General features: G+C 35.3%; 1 protein-coding gene across 1 annotated transcript; it reads left to right on the plus strand.

Annotated features, from left to right (window-relative positions):
• Positions 1 to 1,057: 1,057 nt before the first annotated feature.
• On the plus strand, positions 1,058 to 4,590 carry LOC122607872 (uncharacterized oxidoreductase At4g09670-like). The gene is made up of 2 exons (XM_043780942.1): positions 1,058 to 1,612; positions 3,835 to 4,590. The coding sequence occupies exons 1-2, from the start codon at positions 1,151 to 1,153 to the stop codon at positions 4,450 to 4,452; spliced, it is 1,080 nt and encodes a 359-aa protein (XP_043636877.1). The 5' UTR covers positions 1,058 to 1,150; the 3' UTR covers positions 4,453 to 4,590.
• Positions 4,591 to 22,097: the final 17,507 nt, after the last annotated feature.

Consider the following 22,097-nt stretch of genomic DNA (forward strand, 5'->3'; position numbering starts at 1 on the left):
ATTTTGAACAAATTATACTTAGTCGATTTTCGACCTAACAGCTAGCTGGTGGTTGTAAGCTGGTAGCTAATAGCTGAAGCTTTTTTGATATATTTAGATGTTTAGCAGAGTAACGGTAGCTTTTAATAAAATGTTTAAAATGACAAGAATAGATTTAAACCTAAAATACTTGGTGTATATATATATATATATATAAGTTTTTTTAGTTAATTAATACATACAGAGAAGTAAAAGTCTGTATGTGTTTTTAATTATTAAGTGATTGAATTGATTGATAAAATTACTAAATGAATAAATAATGTTAACTTAATACAGTTGATTTTGTTTAATAAGTCAATAAACGTACACTTTTTATCTATTTTATGAATTAAGTATTTTTAATTTATTTCATTAAGTCTTAACAAACAGAACTTGCGGCTATACTTGCTTCTTACGTAAATTTATTAAAGAAAAAAAAAACTCAAAATGACGCGTATTTTCCTATAAGTTGGTAACAACTGGCTACACTTTGATTTTTATATATGAATATATGAAGTTCATATATAACAAAAACTATAATACTATAATGTTGTATCTCATTACATTTGATAACCATCAGGACGCATGTTATAACTAAGATGGCTATTCATGTAATTTTCTCACTTAAACACTTCTAGCTAGTCTCTAACGCTTGTTATCATAGCGTTTCACATAGAGACTTTTTATCCTGAATAAAAGCTTGAAGCATCTTCCACCAAACGAAACTTTTTATTGAGCAGGAGCTTTTTCCTAAAAGCTTAAAACTTAAAGCCCTTAAAAGCTCCTTAAAGCTGCCTACGAAATCTAATCTCATTTAAACTCATATATCTAATCAAATTTGATATTTGTTTCTTAAGATTAATAATGAAACTCAAAATTTTCAAACTTAGCTCGAACTTGTTCAACCTCACATAACTTGCTTACTTCCCTACTTTAAAATTACCGAGGACCTTTACGCAATTACCAAAACTTCACAATCAAAACAACACAAAAAATGATAATCACTCACCACCGAACCAATATAAAATTACCACCACCCATCTTTCATTTCGTTTTCAACACATCATCTTCATCTCCACTTCACTTCACTTGACACTCTCCATCAAAAAAATACACACACACAAACAAAAACATGTCAGAAACCCAAATCAGGTTCGGTATCTTAGGATGTGCAGAAATTGCCCGCAAAGTGTCACGCGCCATAACACTCGCACCAAACGCAACCCTTTACGCCATAGGCAGCAGATCACTAGAAAAAGCAACAAAATTCGCATCATCAAACAACTTCCCTGAAACCGCCAAAATTTATGGATCATACGACGCCGTTTTGGATGACCCAGATGTTGATGCAGTGTATATTCCATTGCCCACTAGTCTTCATATCAAATGGGCTGTTGCTGCTGCTGAAAAAAAGAAACATATTTTGCTTGAAAAACCAGTGGCCTTAAATGTCGGTGAGTTTGATAAGATTTTGGAAGTGTGTGAAAAGAATGGGGTCCAGTTGATGGATTCTACTATGTGGATGCATAACCCAAGAACCAAGAAAATGAAGGAGTTTTTGTCGGATAGTGACAAGTTTGGTGACTTGAAATCGGTAAATGTGTTTTGGTTTTTTAAGATTTTGTGTTTAACGTTTGATTTTGGGTTTATTGTTTCATTGTTGTGTAGATAATTTGGGTGTGGAAAATGGGTTCGGGTCAAAACGGGTCATTTTGAAAGTGAAAGCTTAGGTTATTGGTCAAAGCTTAGTTTGTGAATAACTGTATAATAAATCGAAAATTTGTGCCAATCTTTCAATGGTGGTATATAAAAAAAGAAATTGGGCATTTGGACATTTGGTTATGACTAATCAAGTCAAAATGAGCCAGTTGAAAACTTGGGTAAAATGGGTTTGGAATTGCTTGTTTAAGCACTTATTACCTCTTGTTGTTATCTTTTAAAGTAGATTGACAATTACAATATCCTTTAGAAAACGGGTTATCTGCTAATTATAGAACGAAAAAGTACTTAAAAATAGTCAAGTTAAATAAAAAAGAAAAGAAAAGAAAGGGAAATGGGTGGGAACCCTCTGGTCCCCTGTACCGAATAGGTACCTGAGTCACTACCGCATAGACTATAGCCCGATGACTCCCCATATAAATAAGTGAGAGGGAATCTGCTTAGCAAGAATTCAAACCCGCGCCTTTTAGCCGCCTAGAACTCTTTGTTAGGGGGCGGTACCACTGGGGTTTCACCCCATTGGTAAAAAAATAAAAAATAAAAATAATCAAGTTGCTACATGCTTAAATTGAAGTAATGGATATGAATGACATTAGTGTGTATGATTTTTGGTTTAAGAATACGTACACTATGTAAATATAGTTTTGAGTTGAAGGAACTCAGTTATTTCAGTTTTTATGATTGACATGTGAAAACATACTCACATTTCAATATAGCCAGTAGTTTAAGCGACTCAGTTCCAATTGGATCATTCGTCCTTGCAGACAATGGTAGTAAAGTTTATGGAAGACCAGAAGGTGGTTTGGGTTATTAAAACTGAAAACAGATCCAAATTTCAAGTTTATTGTATAGCTTATGATTAATTTTTATATGAAACCGGACTTTCACTTCGCGACCTCTAATGTTTAGGTTATGTAGAATATTAGTTGTATTGACGCAATGTTAAAGATAAAATGTTAGTAACTTGATGGTTTAAAGTGTTGAGCGCCTTCCAACACGAAATGTGGACAACCAATTTTGAAAAAGTAGCATGTTCAGGCAGGTTATTACTGTTATGGTTTTTTTTAAAGCTAAATGAGTACATTAGTCTCATTTAGAAAGTAAACAAAGTTATTAAAGATTGGATGAACTAAAAAGGCATCAATGTTTTACAATACCTAGAAATGAATAATTGAAAGTTAGGTATATCTGCTTTCTGTTTGCATGTGCACTCTGTGCAAGTTTTTTATTCTATGTGCCTATGTTCAAGGAAAAATTTAATTTGTTATTGAAGTATGTTCTATCTGGTTCCCTCATTTTAAGAGATGTTGTTTTCTCGAATAGATTTCTCAGATCGAAAATAGAGGACCTCAAATTATTTCATAATTTCATGTGTAGTTTGTGTTTACTATAGGGAAAAAACTTCTTACATGTGTATGTGAAATACGATACAGAATAATTCTACTTTGTGAGTTTCTTTAGCAGCGTATTTCAGAAGTTCGGTTTGAAATATAAGGTGAAGTATTTATGTTGGATATAAAGCCTGATTTAGACTTTGCATTTGGACATTAATACCATTAGATGAGAGTATTTTGGTTTTTCGTCGTATCTGAACTTTTTCAAATAATAAATACAGTACTTTTTTTTTTTTTCCTATTCATATCGTACAGTGATGCGACATTGCATTCACTTGCTTCTCTGTTAAGTAGATGTGGTAATCTTGGCTGACTTTATAAATAGGTTGATTCTGGTTAGTTTTTTTTTATCTCTAACTGGTCAAATGTATATATTTGTAAAAATTTAGCTTAAGAAGAAGTGGGCCTGCCAGTCAAACCTTAAGTGAGTTGCTCAGAATGATCTTTTATTGGATAATACCTCCTAAATCATTTTCATATACAATATGATTATTGTGATTGTACTGTTAAACTATGTTTTGAAGAAACTAATATAAGGAGGTGCACAAAAAGCGTTTTGGGTAAACCCTATGCCCCTACCAGTGCTTTACCCGCCACAAGAATTACCCGGTCGGAAAAACACACCCATTTTGCCTTCTCTTGTATGGTACTATATATTTAGTATTAACTCATGTGAAAGTGAAATTTTTGTACATCATTGTAGATGAATGCAGTATTTACCTTTGCTGCGGATCCAGACTTCCTCGAGAACGATATCCGTGTTAAACCCGACCTTGATGCACTTGGTGCACTTGGAGATGCTGGCTGGTACTGCATCCGGGCAATCCTATGGGCAGCCGACTTTCAGCTGCCGAAATATGTGACTGCTCTACCAGGAACTGTCTTCAACAAAGCCGGAGTTATTATAGCATGTGGGGCTTCCTTACACTGGGAAGACGGTAAAGTGGCAACCTTCCATTGCTCGTTTCTTGCAAACCTCACAATGACCATAACAGCTTGCGGAACGAAGGGTAGTTTACATTTACATGACTATGTTATCCCTTTTGAAGAGAAGCAAGCTTCATTTTCCACAGCAACGGAATCTGGGTTTACTGAGTTGGTGACTGGGTGGGTCCCATTACCAAGTCAGCACACGGTCATGACTGATGTTCCGCAGGAAGCTTGTATGGTTACTGAGTTCTCGAGGCTCGTTAAAAGTATTAAGAATGATGGTTCTGTAGCTGAGAAAATGTGGCCAACACTAAGTCGAAAGACACAGTTTGTGTTGGATGCTGTGAAGGTTTCCACTGAGAAAGGTGGTGAGGCAGTGAGTTTGAGCTGACTCGGTTTGGACTGGGTTGTGAAAACTTGGTGTGAATTGTGTTGTTGAAATAAAGCTGGAGACAAGTGAACTAGCCTATCTGTGCAACCTCTAATATATAATGTATTTTGTTAATGCAATTGTGGTTTATTTTGTTCATTTCATTCTTGTTATTGTTAGGGGTGTAAAAAAATTGGTACACTTATAAATGAAACTGAGAGCAGGGTATGGTTTGGGAAGTGATATTTGTATCACCATTATTAGTTACATAAACTGCAATGGTGCGAATATCATAACCCTGGTTTGGTTTGACATCAAAGGTTAAAAGTTCAGCTATTGGTTTATTTTTATTATTTATTATTTTTTGTTTTGGTTCGACATCAAACGTTAAAATGTTTTGATATGTTGTTAGTATTTAGGATACAGGGAGTGTATTCTATTGTTAGAATTTAGGATACAGGAAGTCATGATGATTGTAATTGTTTGACTAAACTGATTGAATTGTCAGGATAAGATTTTCTATCAGTAACATATTCGTTCAGTAACATTTTTGTAAACGATGATTATCTGAACAAATCAAAGACTTGAGATACCTAGAATGAATATTTCGGTACAAATGTGGTTCGGAAATATGTGACATCCGACCAAGACAAGACTTGGAAGAAGCTTGAACAAGGAAATTTGCACAAGTGAAAGACTGATGTTTGTCAAACTTGATTTTCCTATCAAGTTTTGTTTGGAAAACAGACACTCAAGCACTTGATAAGGAATAGCTGCACTTGATAAGGAATAGCTGACACATAGGAACAAAATGAAAGTAAAAACTTTTAGAAAATATGGATTGGAAAATGTGTTTTTTCTGAATAAGATGAAAATCTGAACAAGTTAGTTAACGAACAGTAAAGTGACAAAGTGTTGTTTGATTTTTCGGAACAAGTTGGTTTCTCCTAGCATAAACAAGATTTTGAAGAATGTACTCTGACTCAATAATACGAAATATGTATGAAATCCGAGCTCTTTGCTGGCATTAGAGACAAAGCTAGTAGAGCGGCCAGAGGATGCTAACTAGGCGCCTACTAACCATAAAAAAACTTACTCCGTATTATATTAATTATTAGTGCTCAGACCCGTCTCAAGATATATAAATCTTATAATAAATGGGAAATAAAAAGTATATGACTAATATCACAGCTTAATGAATATGAAAGATAAAGAAGAAACATATAAAAATTAACTTCATATAAATATTGATTCCAGTTTACCTCTTTTTTTCAACTTTAGTCAAATAAAAAGAGAAACACAAAGTTTATGATCAATATCACAACTTAATCAATATGAAAACTAAAGAATAAACATATGAAAATTAAATTCATATAAATATTGATTCCAGTTTACCCATTTTCTTTCAATTTTAGTTAAATAAAAAGAGAAACAAAAAGTGTAGAGTATATAATTTACAAACTAAATTAAAAGAGATAATAATAACAATAACATAAGAATTCAATGTTAAATAATAATAATAATAATAATAATAATAATAATAATAATAATAATAATAATATGAACAAAGTATATAAATAAAAAAACTTTTTTGATAATCGATCGTAGCTTTTGTTTGCCGTAGATTTTTTCTTATGGTTGAGAATGTGTAAGGGTTTTTTTAGGTGGTATATATATAGATAATAATAATAAAGATTTTTTTTATTAAAGGTCGGTCATTTTTTATTAAATAAATTTTTAAAAACTAGAGGATAAATAAAGATAAAGTATTAGGCTGAAGGAGAGGAATTAGGGATGTCAAATGTACCCCCAACCCTATCTTTTAGTTATATTATAGATATATATTAACAAAAGTAATTTTTTTAGGATGGTGGGATCCTATCTTTTATTTTTTTCCCTCTTTCATATCATATATCTCTTATTCATTTGATATTCCAGTAGACTATCTCCAATGCAATGTTTTTAGGAGTCTTTAGTTGTTTATGAATATCTTCTGTTATTGAAGCTTTTCTAAAATTAAAGATTTTTTAATATGTCCTTACTTAAGAACATGTTCTTGACTTGTCCAAAAACTAAAGATTTTTTGGTGTATGTGACTTTTGGTTATGTAAGGATATATACGAATATTTGTATGATTGAAGATAAAAATAAAGGATTTGATATACTTGTACATTTTTACCATTTTGCGAAAAAAAACTTTCATTAATTTGGTTCATTGAATGTAATTAACTAGCAAATTGAACGAATGTGTAACAAACGGGTTGTATGCTAATGTGGGAGTCACTTACTGTGCCACGTCTCAGATGCCAGATGACGCCATGTTAGTATCCAACCGATTTGTTACACGGTTTGTTCAATTTTGTAGTGTAGTTACATATAATGAACCAGATAATTTTTTTTTTTCATACAATAATAAAAGCGTACAATTTACATACATCCTCAGATACTTAACTCTACTTTTTATCCATTAAAATCATAAGAACTATATACGTGACAAAATGAAGAATGTAACAACCCTCAATTTACAATTAGGATTACTTACTTATATTTATCCAGATATCTATCGCTAGAAGTTTATTAAGAGAATTGACCATCTAGAGATTTAGGGCATAGTGATAATTGCCCTCTAGTACAGTGAAATGCCTTAAAAATGTCATAACCAATAACTAAAGTCATTCAAGACAATATACTATAACTAGTTCTAATTGAACTTGATGAAATGTCAATGAACCAAAAATCTTATTCCAAGAAGTTAAGTTATATAGATAATAATGAAAGACTCACAAGTTGAGATAACCATCAAGAATTCTTACAATTGTCCAACAATGTAATCACCAAGCTAATTAAAGTACATTTGAACACAAAAATATAATGATCATCTTAAAAATAAAATTTATAAAATATTATGTACATAATAGTAAGCTTGAATAATAACAAGTACATAAATATATTGCAACATTTGAATAAGTCTTCCAACTAAAAGATATGCATACAACTTAATTAGTTGCACATACAATACATATACAAATAAAGTTACAACATTTTTATTCCTAAGTTATCCACTAAGACAAAACACACTCTTAATTTTAATCTAGACTTAGTTTTGGAACCACCTAACACCACACCACTTCTCCTAACCAATCACCACTCTTCCACCACCTCCATCCTCCAATAAGCTAGCTCCTAACACCTCTCTCCACCCATATTCACGTGCTCCTACCCTCCCACACTTCTCACTCTTCATTTCAAAACACATACACCAAGAAAACACTCTCAAGAACTCTCTCAAATTTTCTGCACCTTTTCTTCTTCTTTTTCGGATTCACCAAGACAAAATGGAGCTTAAATCTAGCTAATCTAATGTAATAATAAGTTCCATTAATCATCCAACAACTAGTATCATGTATAATGAAAGCATGGAGTTGATTTAGAGACAACAAGGGCACGAAATCAGTCCCCAAAGTGGCTGATCGGCAACAGCAAATATGGGCCAAGAACAACCCATAAACTCAAGATTTTATCATCAAACAATCAATAACTAACAATAATCTTGTATGGGGTTAAGCTAAAATCAATGGGAGCATGGATAAGAAGCATCAATAGCCCTTAAACGGCCATATATGCCAAGGTTTTCATCATCTAAGGTTGATATCTTGAAACCGATTTCAATACCTCTTTACCTATGATGTTTTCATTGATCCATTGATGTTTTTAAGCTTTATCATCAGTAAATATGTGTTGTTTAACTAAATAATGCATTGCATGTTGAGAAAATAAAAGATCTTTACATGCATGTTGTTTTTAGGATGATCAAGAAACGTTTTCGCAAGAATCTAGTTAACCAAATATGTTTTTGTGTAAGATTAGTATGTAAATGGTAATGGATGATTTGAAATCTTTTATAATCAGTAAGTTTTGATGTAAAAGTAATACAAAATAAAGTATTAATCTTGTAGTGATGAATTTAAGTGTTAATTAAGCAAGAAAGGTCATTGGTGGGTTGATATGACCAAGAACAAATCTGACATAATTGATCTTCTGTCTTGTAATGGGTAAACTGGGCATGTGACGGAATTTTCAAGCAAAACTTTCAAAATAAAAGTTGAAGAGGAACGAGTTAAGAATAACCACCAACTGGAATTACTCTAAAATAATGAACCAAATGAAAGATATGATTTTTCTACTGAAACTGGTCAAAACTATAAATTTGTCTGAATATTTTATGAACTTTGACAATTTTTATCTCCTAAACCAAAAGGCTCCAGGAGGTCATACTTGGTTTAAAGTAATTTCAATGTGTCCATCACTTCAAATAAATTTTTGGTATTTTTCTGAAGGTCATATCACTGAGAACGTTTATAAAACATTTCAAGTCGCACAATAGCAACCATTCTGACCAGTTTTAGTTTAGAAATTTTTAGTGGTAGCAAAAAATGTATAAAATTAAGTAAAAATTCACAAAATTATAAGACACATATAAGTTGCTACACAAAAATCAGGAAGGTCCAAATATTTTGTCTTGACCCCAAAATAGTGACTAACATTTCGTAATAATAAGGTATGAAAACAGAAAATTTAAAAGAAAACTAATCATGTATGTAATGGGCTAAAAGATGCACTAAAGACCATAATGGGCTAACCCGGCCCAAATACTAAACCCATAGAACCATAAATCAGTAGGCCTACTTGGCCCAACAAACCATAAAGTCCAATAACCAATATAACCTGTTAAGCACATAACCCAAATAAGGTTAAGCCCAATAACTAAATTAAGCCTAAGTCACTTAAAAACCCATCACATTTTGGCCCAATTGATAATGGCCCATAACACTTAAACGAATTTCATGAGATAAGTGTAATTAAAATAAAACAAAGATAACTAAGTGAGATAGACATAAATAATTATGTTAACCAAGCTATATATTGATATCACAAATGTTAATTCGCGCTAAAATCGGTTACACAACAAATGATGAATAAGGATAACATAACTTAGCATGGCATTTCTATATGATAACCTAATATATCAAGTGAAACCACAAATGAAGCCAAGTTACAAAAATCTAACAACTTATAACTATGCATGTAATGAAAGTAACCTTTTACACCATCAATCTCTACAACCAAAACAATGCGAATGTTGGCAATATACTTGGATCCCTCAATTTATAGCAACATAATGAAAGTGACATTTCTAAGTGATGGCTTAAGATAGGAACTTACGTATATTAGTCCTATCGTAGGGATAGTCTTGACTTGAAATATGATGCGGACCATGATGGAATATATGATCAAGGAAGCAATAGATGGGAAGTACCCATTTTGGATAAATAGATATAATGCTCGGCATATCAAGGTGAGTCATAGCCCCCTTTCAAACTATTTTATGTGTTTATATATCGAGGTGAAAAGCATGATATATAAATGAAATTGCTTTCTATATATTTATGAAATGATTCTTGGGATTACGATTATGAAATGAAGTTATATCGTATGTTCAATGTGATAAATGTTATATGATGAGCTTGAGTTTTGTCAACCCGTTTTCTTTCGGTACACTACTATTTACTCCGATAGTAGAGGCCTGTAGTTAGATAGTTGCACAACTAGGTTTCGTCCACCCACCCGGAGCGTAACGGTGAAAGGTTGGTTGCCTTTGTGATGACCTTCTCTTCCAGTCCGACCGGAGCGGTGTTTGATGAGCGTCAATTTTGTGATAAAAACCCCTAAAGAAAGGCTTCATTTCTATGCTTAAATGAGTTAATATTCCGGAACTATCGATACTTAATGAATGATATTTTTGTGCAGGTTCCCGGAAGATGCGAGAAAGGTTAAATGACATCAACTGACTCAAGAAGGAAGCCTATGAAGTTACAAGATACAAGGACGTGGTTCGACAACCAAACGAAGACTCAAGTGCAAGACAACAGCCACCAGCGCCGCTGGAAACATACCCAGCGCCACTGGTGCTCACCAGCGAACGCTCTCCAGACCACAAGCGCCGCTCGAAGCTTCACCAGCGGCCGCTTGAAGTATCACTAGCGCCGCTAGCCCATTAGCCAGCGCCGCTGACAGGCCCACCAGCGCCGCTGGTCGACCCAGATCAGTAACCGACTTAAACACCTATTTAAGTCAAACTAACCCTCAAAACCCTAGGAGAGAGCCGATTCAGCAGCCCTAGCCGCCCAGGAATAACCCTAGATCGAAATTGCAGATTCCAAGGAGGTTTTGGAGCATCTAAACACCTTCCGATCTTCAGTCTTGGTCTAGATCTTTCATCTTTATTTTCTCTTTGTTATTGAACAATGTCTTTTATATTCTCAGACTATGTTATTCCTTTAATAATGCTAGGCTAGTAGGCTGAATACTTGTTTGGATCAATGTGATCATGTAGACGCTTATTGTTTTACTATGTTTGTTTAGATTCTGTTGGAGTGTGCTTTACTGTTTATCGTAGATCCATGTTTATTAGTAATTCATGTTGCTATTGGTTTTATATCTGAACATATTAGTTTAATTCTAATGATTATCTATGATCATGTACTAGGACTAATATGCTAGGACAGAAAACAACTAGTCGGTCTATAACTAGAAGTAAAAAGTGATTCACTTGTAACCGAGGGATCAAGAACCATAGTAACTAGGGTGAATTGAACATGAAGCTTAACAATACCAGACGCGATCCTTTGACTTGGAAACGAACACTGTGGTCACTGGAGGGAATTATATCTGGTCATAGCTTAAGAGCCGGGTAATTAAAAGATGAATTAGTAACACAAACTTTAGGTCATAATACTTAAAACAATGAATCTAGCGAGAATTTGTTTTAAAGGGTAGTGTGAGTCTAGCGACAGCACTACTACTTAGGTAAAGTGAATCTAACGAGAATCTGAACCGTGATTAAGTTTCCACCAGGCTAACTGATGGGTGTATGTTTTTTATACATTTATTCCTAGTCTTTAAAATTTATGTTGTACAAGTAACTATCTAAACTAACACACACTTTAACGAGCAGCGAACCCGGTCAGTTGAGTATAGCCTAGTGGTAAATTACAGGATCGTTCGCAGGGACGCGTTGCGTTACCTAATCTAGTAGTACGTGTAATTCTAGTTTATTTGGGGGTTTGTCACTAACTCCTAATAAACTAATTTTTAGCAATTAAATAAGAAAATATAACCAAATGCTTTGCAGCAAAAGGCTACTCTGAAAATAGTTTTGAAAGGACGAATATCAGTAATTAAATTAAAATACTTGTTTGGCATCTCTGATCTCATGGTACGACCAAATACTATCCTACTGGTTTGTTAGCCTGTTGGAAATTTAATCACGGTTCAGATTCTCATTAGATTCACTTTACCTAAGTAGTAGTGCTGTCGCTAGACTCACACTACCCTTTAAAAGAAGTTCTCGCTAGATTCATTGTTTTAAGTATTATGACCTAAAGTTTGTGTTACTAATTCTTCTTTTAATTACCCGGCTCTTAAGCCATGACCAGATATAATTCCCTCCGGTGACCACAGTGCTCGTTTCCATGTCAAAGGATCGCGTTTGGTATTGTTAAGCTTCATGTTCAATTCACCCTAGTTACTATGGTTCTGGATCCCTCGGTTACAAGTGAATCACTTTTTACTTCTAGTTATAGACCGACTAGTTGTTTTCTGTCCTAGCATACTAGTCCTAGTACATGATCATAGACAATCATCAGAATTAAACTAATATGTTCAGATATAAAACCAATAGCAACATGAATTACTAATAAACATGGATCTACGATAAACAGTAAAGCACACTCCAACAGAATCTAAACAAACATAGTAAAATAATAAGCGTCTACATGATCACATTGATCCAAACAAGTATTCAGCCTACTAGCCTAGCATTAATAAAGGAATAACAAAGTCTGAGAATATAAAATACATAGTTCAAAGACAAAGAGTAAATAAAGATGAAAGATCTAGACCAAGAGTGAAGATCGGAAGGTGTTTAGATGCTCTAAAACCTCCTTGGAATCTGCAATTTTGATCTAGGGTTATTCCTGGGCGGCTAGGGCTGCTAAATCGGTTCTCTCTTAGGGTTTTGAGGGTTAGTTCGACTTAAATAGTTGTTTAAGTTGGTTACTGATCTGGGCCGACCAGCGGCGCTGGTGGGCCTGCCAACGGCGCTGGCTAATGGGCTAGCAGTGCTGGTGATACTTCGAGCGGCCGCTGGTGAAGCTTCGAGCGGCGCTTGTGGTATGGAGAGCGTTCGCTGGTGAGCACCAGCGGCGCTGGTGGCTGCTGTCTTGCACTTGAGTCTTCGTTTGGCTCCCGAACCACGTTCTTGTGTCTTGTAACTTCACAGGCTTCCTTCTTGAGTCAGTTGATGTCATTTACCCTTTCTCGCATCTTCCGGGAACCTGCACAAACATATCATTCATTAAGTATCGATAGTTCCGGAATATTAACTCATTTAAGCATAGAAATGAAGCCTTTCTTTAGGGGTTTTTATCACAAAATGGACGCTCATCACTAACAAACCAGTAGGATAGTATTTGGTCGTACCATGAGATCGGAGATGCCAAACAAGTATTTTAATTTAATTACTGATATTCGTCCTTTCAAAACTATTTTCAGAGTAGCCTTTTGCTGCAAAGCATTTGGTTATATTTTCTTATTTAATTGCTAAAAATTAGTTTATTAGGAGTTAGTGACAAACCCCCAAACAAACTAGAATTACACGTACTACTAGATTAGGTAATGCAACGCGTCCCTGCGAACGATCCTGTAATTTACCACTAGGCTATACTCAACTGACCGGGTTCGCTGCTCGTTAAAGTGTGTGTTAGTTTAGATAGTTACTTGTACAACATAAATTTTAAAAACTAGGAATAAATGTATAAAAAACATACACCCATCAAGTCTTTTTGGCGCTGCTGCCGGGGACGCGACGCATTCTTAGTTTAGTAGTGTAGTTCGACCCTATTTTGTGTTTCGGCACGAAGTAGTTACTTTTTAGCATTTCATATTAGGTCAAATTAGGTTAAGTAGAAAATTAGGTCAAATTAGGTAAAAATTAGGTTTAGCATAATTAGTTGCATTTTAATTTTTCTTTTAAAATTTAAAAATCCAAAAATATTTGTGTTTTTCATTTCTAGCTAGGTAGTTAGTGTAGTTTTTCAATTTTTAGAATTAAATTGTTGCGTTGATCTTTTTCTTGAGTTTTGCAGGATATTTAGGTGGTTCATGCGTTTGAGATCCAGAACGATCATAAGACGTAGTTTGACAAGCCTAAGTAGACTCAGACGAAGGAAGAGACTTTACAGATCCAACTCAACCCCCGTAGGGAATTTAGAACACCTTTTCAACCTAGAAAACTCAGTAGGAACAACCGAAACCATGTCTCAACCAAACTCACCTAGAGGTGTAATTGACGATTTCGACCGACCGATGATGCAAAGGACAAGAGCTGTAGCACCGACGCCGGGATCCGCTATAGTTTTACCCAACCTAGGAGATTCATTTTCAGTCAAAGGACACCACCTTAAGTTAATTCAGGATAACCAGTTCGACGGCCGAGCTAATTCCAACCCTCACAAGCATGTAAGCAAGTTCACTAGCCTATGCAAAATGTTTAAATACGGAGGAAACGTCACCGATGACGATGTGCAACTTAGCTTGTTCCCGTCGTCTCTCACCGGATAGGCGCGTGCTTGGTTCGATGAGCTCGATGAAGGTACCATCACCACATGGAATCAACTTCGCGAGGAGTTTGTTTCGCGATTCTTTCCCCCGAGTTTAGCTAGGAAAATGCTTCGAGACATCAAAGCTTTCAAGCAAGACGAAGGAGAATCACTAGTTGTTGTATGGAAAAGGCTTAGGGAGATGATCAGAAACTGTCACGGGAATGGACTTAGCAAGGATGAGATCATGGAAATCTTTTTCTATGGTTTAACGAAGAGTTCCCAAAAGGATTTGGATCTAGCCGGAGGTGGTAACTTTTTGTACAAGACTACTAATGCCGCGTACAAGATGATGGAAGATATGGTGCAAGAAAGCTTAGCTTGAGATGTAGATGACAAGGATCGAGATAAAAAGTCGAGAAGGACCGTGGCTAGCATCGAGAGCAACCCCGATGATGAGGTAATCCATGAACTTAAAGCTTTATCTAACCGTTTTTCTACTTTTGAAGACAAGTTGAACATTATGGATAAGGACCTCAAGGTGATTGCACACGGGTGCAACAAATGCGGGGAGATGCACTATACCAAAGATTGTTTAGAAGAAACCACCGAGCAAGTCAATTTTGTCCAGAATCAATACCGAGGAGGCTTTCAACGAGGACTATTTCAAAGAAATCCCGGTAATTCTAATTATAATGCAAATTATTCTAGAAATAATTTTGGTTCTTTTCAAAATAGGTGGCAAAGGAGTAACGGTCAACCGGAGCAACCAAAAGCGGGAAATAAAGTCAAGGAGGACCCTATTGTCAAGCTCACAAACATGATGGAGAAGTATATGGACATGAACGACAAGAGGCATGACTCTTTGGCAAGCTACACGAAGTCGCTCAATGAGAAAATAAGCAATCTCAATCAAAAGGTTGACGAAGGAGTAAGGAATCAACAAGCCGCAATAAAAGAAATGGAGCGAAAGATAGATAGATGGATTGAGCAGAATACAAGGAAGGATAGTAGTCCCATGCCAAGGCCGATCTTGCAAGGAAGTTCTAGCTCAAACCCTAATCCAAGTCAAAAGTACCAACCCCCGATCGGACGAAATGAGAATGTGAACGCCGTGTTCACCGAAGGTAATGACTCCACTATGATTTCTAATGATTCTTGTGAAAGTTCCAATCAGGTACAGGGTATACGGAGGCAAAATGGAAGCGAAACGGACAAAAAGGCAATTCTAGAATCTGTCCAGGAATCACCCACCAGCGCCGCTGGTAGCCCTTCAGGTACCAACCAGCGCCGCTGGAAGCCCCCAGGCAGACCACCAGCGCCACTGGTGAACCCTGCAGTTCTAATTCAGGCCCAATTTCGATTTCAGACGGAGACTTAGGTACCCAGCTCGCATCCAAATGCAAAATGGAGGATGGAGACAATTTGGGCAGAAGTGAAAAAGTTCAGAATCCCGACACGCAGAATGATGAAAAGCGGACACCGCAAGCAAACGAGGATCCGGGAAGTTTTCTTATCCCTTGCACTATTAATGATGAATATTTTTCGAGTGCATTAGCTGATTTAGGGTCAAGTATTAATGTAATGCCTACTACTGTTTTTGAAAAACTTACCCTAGGTTCGCTAAAACCCGCCAACATGAGTATTCGGTTAGCCGATCAGACTTACCGAAAACCCAAGGGGATTGTCGAACAAGTCCATGTTAGGGTTAATGACTTAGAATTCTGGACCAATTTTGTCGTGCTTGATATGGGTAATGAAGATGTGCAATTGATACTGTTAGGAAGAGGATTTTTGTGTTCGGCGGATGCTAACATTTATGTTTTAAAACGGGAAATGACTTTGTCTAACGGGGACGTTAGGGTAACAATACCGATGTCAGGTACTAAAAAGAGTGAGTTGAAATGTGCTGTAATGTTGAGGTAGATTGTGTAGGTAAGTCGTCAAATGCACATCAGTGCTTAAAAGCTTAAAGAGTTTTGTGTTCGGTGGAGGTCTAGATATGAAAAACAGATATGAGAAAGGATTAAGTAGCTTGCATAGGGAAGTTAATAGTAGTAATCTCGAAAAAATCCTGGAAAAGCTAGAAAGAAACATAGAAGAAGGAGATAAGATAGTACTAGATGTGAATAGAGTTCTAAACAACATCGGATGGGATGACATTAAGGAAAAATCTTTGGAAAAATACAACCCCTATCTTTCAATTAATGCTTTAGGAGACCCAACAGTTTTTCAGATTAAAATGGGAATAAGGAGAAATTTAGGTTGTAGGGCTTTTGTCGATGCTAGAGCAAACCTAAATATACTTCCCCTGGACTATCATAGTAGATATGCCGAAAGAGAATTAGGAGAAGTAGAATGGAAAGATACAATGATATACCTATTTAGGAATACAAGGATTAGAATTAGGGGATTGGTGAAAAAGGTAGTGATAAGCATAGATGGGGTAAGATTTTCGACAGAATTTTTTCTAGTTAAAAAAAAGGCGGTAACTAAAGACAATGTGATTTTGGGTCAACCATTTTTAAAAACCGCATGTGCTGATATAAACGTCGAATTAGGAGAATTAATGTTTCAATCCGGGACTAACATATTAAAGTTCACAAAAAAAGATATAAGTGATGATAATCCCTATGGATTTGAATGCAATTTTAAGCTTTGCCAAGGACAAGGAGAAAGGATGAACATAGAATCATTCATGGAAGACCAATCGGACATTTTCATGAGAAACACACCAACGGGTGCCGGCCCTAGGCCTAACCCATACTCCTCAACCTAGTTCCAAAACCGAGTCCGGCTGAAGACTAGTAAACTTAGCGCTTCCTGGGAGACAACCCAAGCAGTAATTTTTCATTTTTATTTTTCATTTTTAGGAATTGTGACTAATTGCAACTAAGTGATTGTTTTAAACTTTATGGTTTGTGATATGATATGAAAATGTTAAAAGTATCACAGATGCAAGCTTTCAAGGATCGAAGGAACAAGTAACTTATTGCAATCGTGTTTTATGTTTCTATTTTTCATTTTGTTTTAGCTCGTATTTTCCATTTTTGATAAATTGATCGAAGTGTGCAGAAGTATTTTGCTTTGTAGTCTGAAGGAAACCATGCACTTGGCCAAAAGCTAAGTGTGGGGGAGTTCGTGCATCAAATCGCTGAAGAAATCAGATTGCAGAACAAGTACAGGAGCCACGAGCGCCGCTAGTCAGACAACCAGCGCCGCTGGGACTGCATCTGGGGAGACCAGCGCTGCTGGCCACACCACTAGCACCGCTGGACCTGCACCTGTGCAGATCCAGCGCCGCTACCCACTCCACGAGCGCCGCTACCAGCTTAAATCACCCACCAGCGCCGGTGGCACCACCACCAGAACCATTTTCCGCCAATCAACGTCGTTTACAACTCCGTTTTGCGCACCAGATCACCAAAAATACAAAAAAAATCAGAAAAACCCAAAAATCCAAAAAAAATTAAAAAATCAAAAAATACCAAAAAGAAAAGAAGATGGAGAAGCAACCATGGATCGCCATCGAATGGAGACGATTGAAGTTATCAAAAAGCTCATCATGTTCAACTTTCTCCATACAAATGCCATCTTCAACAAATTATCATGCAATTTTAGACCTGGGAAGTTTCGTTAATCCTTTTACTTTAAAATTTACGTGTATTTCCTATTACCCTTTGTATTCTATGACTAGTACAACGAGGGCGTTGTACAATTTAAGTGTGGGGGGATGGAATAGGAAAAACCCTTGGTCAAATTGTTTGATTTTAAACGAGTTTTCTACTACTTATTTCATGCAAATTTCAAGTTTTAAGTGTCTGAAAACTATTTTGAGATTATAAGCTTTGCAAGTAGACAAAAGATGACGATAATTAAGCAACATTAGCTTGGTAAGATGAACGGTTAGTCAGAATTGTTAGCTTAACTACAGATTTGTGGCTGTTCATGCTTCCAACTGAATTAGAGCTTAGACTGAAACTGTATGCGATTATGTTTGCCATAGCACATTTAACTGGACTTTAATATACCTAGCAATTTAGAGCTTTCTAGTCATTAGCATAGGTGTATAAATTGGACTTAATTTACGTGCTTGTGTAGGAACTCATTTAGATGTATGGTTTACCTTAAATCTTACACTATTTAATGTGAACTAGTTGCATGCGGAGTAGGATTATGAGTCATCTAGGATCTCTGATAATGTCTATTGCATGAATAATGTAGTAAATCCAAAAGAAAAGGCAATCAATAGATTAAATAAAAGTTCAAAGAACTATTAACGAGTAAAATCAATAAAAATGCATCAAGTTATGTCGCTCTGCGCGTGGGGAACCACCGACCTGTCACCGCTGTCTTGATGTAGAACTTTTAGTTGAGTTATGTCGCTTTGCGAGTGAGGAATCACCGACCTGTCACCGTTGTCTCAACTATTAAAGATGATAATATTGTATGACTGGTTTTGTATTTAGCTAGCAAACATGACTGTATTGTAGGAGTATATCTAAGTAGTGACTCACGAGTACACACACTTTTGAAATATAAACTTCTTGCTAGTAGCTAGTAGTTCTGATTGCTAAACAAACTTGAATTAAGTCCTTAACTAGTCTGCAAAAGGTAGTAAGATTGAGCTGTGGGACATGTGGAAGTATAGAACTATTTTAGAGGTATTAACACAAATAAAAAGTTAGCTTTTAGTTTTGATTGACTGATTATCTAGTCTCTAGCTATAGCTTACTGATTTTGTCTAAAGCTTTCTCAAATCGTTTTGCATGACTATCCTTTGAATGAATTCGATATAGTAGATCACTTTTACACTTAAAATGTCCACTCATCAATTGATTTATTTTTCTGGGACAATTTTGCTTGAGTACAAGCAAAAGCTTAAGTGTGGGGGTATATGATGAGCGTCCATTTTGTGATAAAAACCCCTAAAGAAAGGCTTCATTTCTATGCTTAAATGAGTTAATATTCCGGAACTATTGATACTTAACGAATGATATGTTTGTACAGGTTCCCGAAAGATGCGAGAGAGGGTAATGACATCAACTGACTCAAGAAGGAAGCCTATGAAGTTACAAGATACAAGGAAGTGGTTCGGGAGCCAAACGAAGACTCAAGTGCAAGACAACAGCCACTGTTTAGATTCTGTTGGAGTGTGCTTTACTGTTTATCATAGATCCATGTTTATTAGTAATTCATGTTGCTATTGGTTTTATATCTGAACATATTAGTTTAATTCTGATGATTGTCTATGATCATGTACTAGGACTAATATGATAGGACAAAAAACAACTAGTCGGTCTATAACTAGAAGTAAAAAGTGATTCACTTGTAACCGAGGGATCCAGAACCATAGTAACTAGGGTGAATTGAACATGAAGCTTAACAATACCAGACGCGATCCTTTGACATGGAAACGAGCACTGTGGTCACCGGAGGGAATTATATCTGGTCATGGCTTAAGAGCCGAGTAATTAAAAGATGAATTAGTAACACAAACTTTAGGTTATAATACTTAAAACAATGAATCTAGCGAGAACTTATTTTAAAGGGTAGTGTGAGTCTAGCGACAGCACTACTACTTAGGTAAAGTGAATCTAACGAGAATTTGAACCGTGATTAAGTTTCCAACAGGCTAACAAACCAGTAGGATAGTATTTGGTCGTACCATGAGATCGGAGATGCCAAACAAGTATTTTAATTTAATTACTAATATTCGTCCTTTCAAAACTATTTTCAGAGTAGCCTTTTGCTGCAAAGCATTTGGTTATATTTTCTTATTTAATTGCTAAAAATTAGTTTATTAAGAGTTAGTGACAAACCCCCAAACAAACTAGAATTACACGTACTACTAGATTAGGTAACGCAACACGTCCCTGCGAACGATCCTGTAATTTACCACTAGGCTATACTCAACTGACCGGGTTCACTGCTCGTTAAAGTGTGTGTTAGTTTAGATAGTTACTTGTACAACATAAATTTTAAAGACTAGGAATAAATAAATAAAAAACATACACCCATCAGTGTTCTAGCTACCTTAAATGTAAATGTTCGTCTCCATGGCACGATCCTAATTGTAATTAAAACACTTGATTGACAGCTTGTGCAATGAAATGAAATGAAATAATATATTGTTTGGACATCAAAAGGTAGTAGTAGTGGCTCAAGCATTTACTCATCAAAAAATTATGTGAATTATGCCGTCGTGGTTAAACGAAATTGATATTAAATTATGTCCGTGTGGCTAAATAAAATTGATATTAAATTATGCCCGTGTGGCTAAATGAAATTGATATTAATATGTTTGGATATTTTGATTTGAACATACGGTTTGGGTATCGTCCCTCATATGAAATCTTGAAAGTCGTTGAAATTGGCGATATTGAAATATTGATGACCGAATGGTTTCGATGTGATATATGATTAATCATTTGATATATTTTTCCCTCAAAAAGATTTTACAAATGAGAACTTTATAATTACCATAGATTTTAAACGTTTTAAATAACATTGTGGTATTTGGGAAAAACTCGATAATATGATATAAGAATTTTTTTGTCGGTCATATGGTTTGGGTATTTCGAAATGTAATAGTGATCGGTTTTCTAAGTATTAAAACGGTGATGTACCAAGATTTATATAAAAACCTATGCACTCACCAACTACGTTTTCGTAGTTGACATTTTTCTTCATGTTTTTCAGGAATTAGCATAAGCTTTGAGGATTTATATGCATCATGAATGTTTGCATTGCACTTTGGAGTCAAAGATCAAACCTTGTGATAGGCAATGGAATCCGCCTTGATCATTGTAGTTTACTATTTCATGTGCTTGTTATTTGGTTCGTGGACTTAATATCCAAGTATGGTGGACGCATTTGTACTTGGAAATTGGTTCACATGTTTGTACATTGTAAATTCTTTTTATCAAATAAAGCTATGGTGAATGTTATTTATAATCCTTTGTTTTGAATACTCGACTTTCTGTACATCTCATTGTTCCGCCTTAGTTGGGGTGTTACAAAGAAAAAACAATAAGACTATAAGGAGTGAGAGATTAATCTTAAAAGTCCAAAAGGGAGTATCCCTGACATGTGACGTCATCTCATCTAAGATACCTCATTGGTTTTGTGGGAGCGAGGCTTTCTCTAAGGATGAGAGGACTTTAAGAGTGCATTCTTGAGTTATTTTTTCGATGGAAAGGGAAATAATAGAAAAGAAATAAAGACAAAAATGCATTTTCAAGTTTTTTTCAAAAAGAAAAGAAAGGAGAAGGAAGGGAAATTTAACCCATTTTTCATTCTAAAATTTTCAGCCCAATTTGGGCGAATTCCAAAGGAAAACATTTTGGCTTTTTGTAAAATTACTCCTCTACCCTCTCTAAATTTGATTTGGGAAAAAATATAAGGATATAATAGTAAAATCATAGAAAACTTTCTTTTCTTTTCCGTTTGATCTAACTCCAGAATGTACTGCTTTGTTAATTTCCTTTTCTTTTCTTTGATTTTCAATCCAAGTCAAGAATAGCTTTTATATGTACTATTTCTTTTCTTCTCTTCTCCCATCCGGCCAATCTTTCATTTTCTTATCATGTCATTCTAAACTCGAGAATACAGCCTAAGTGTCACTACATAATTGGATTGAAATATAAATAAAGTGAAAAGAGTGAAGTGAAAAGAGAAACAAAAAAAAGGACGTACAAAATCAAACGCTCAAACCCGGTTTAAGCTCCAAAACACCTAGACCTCTAGACGTTTGATAATGTGAAGGTTAACGTCAAGAAGGTGTTTCAAGAAACTAGATTATATTGATTGGTGTTTAACTTTATTTAACCCTGGATTGATTGGTTTTTTACTTTGGTTAAGCCTATTGATTTATATATACATCTCTATCTCTATGTAACATCATGGATAATAAATATAACCAAATAAAAACAAAACGTAAAGAAAATATTAGGAACCACTAACTACACAAGTATGAGCTTTTTGTACTATATATACACATCCCTA

The sequence above is a fragment of the Erigeron canadensis genome, chromosome 7 (genome assembly GCF_010389155.1).
Source record: "Erigeron canadensis isolate Cc75 chromosome 7, C_canadensis_v1, whole genome shotgun sequence".
Lineage (NCBI taxonomy): Eukaryota > Viridiplantae > Streptophyta > Magnoliopsida > Asterales > Asteraceae > Erigeron > Erigeron canadensis.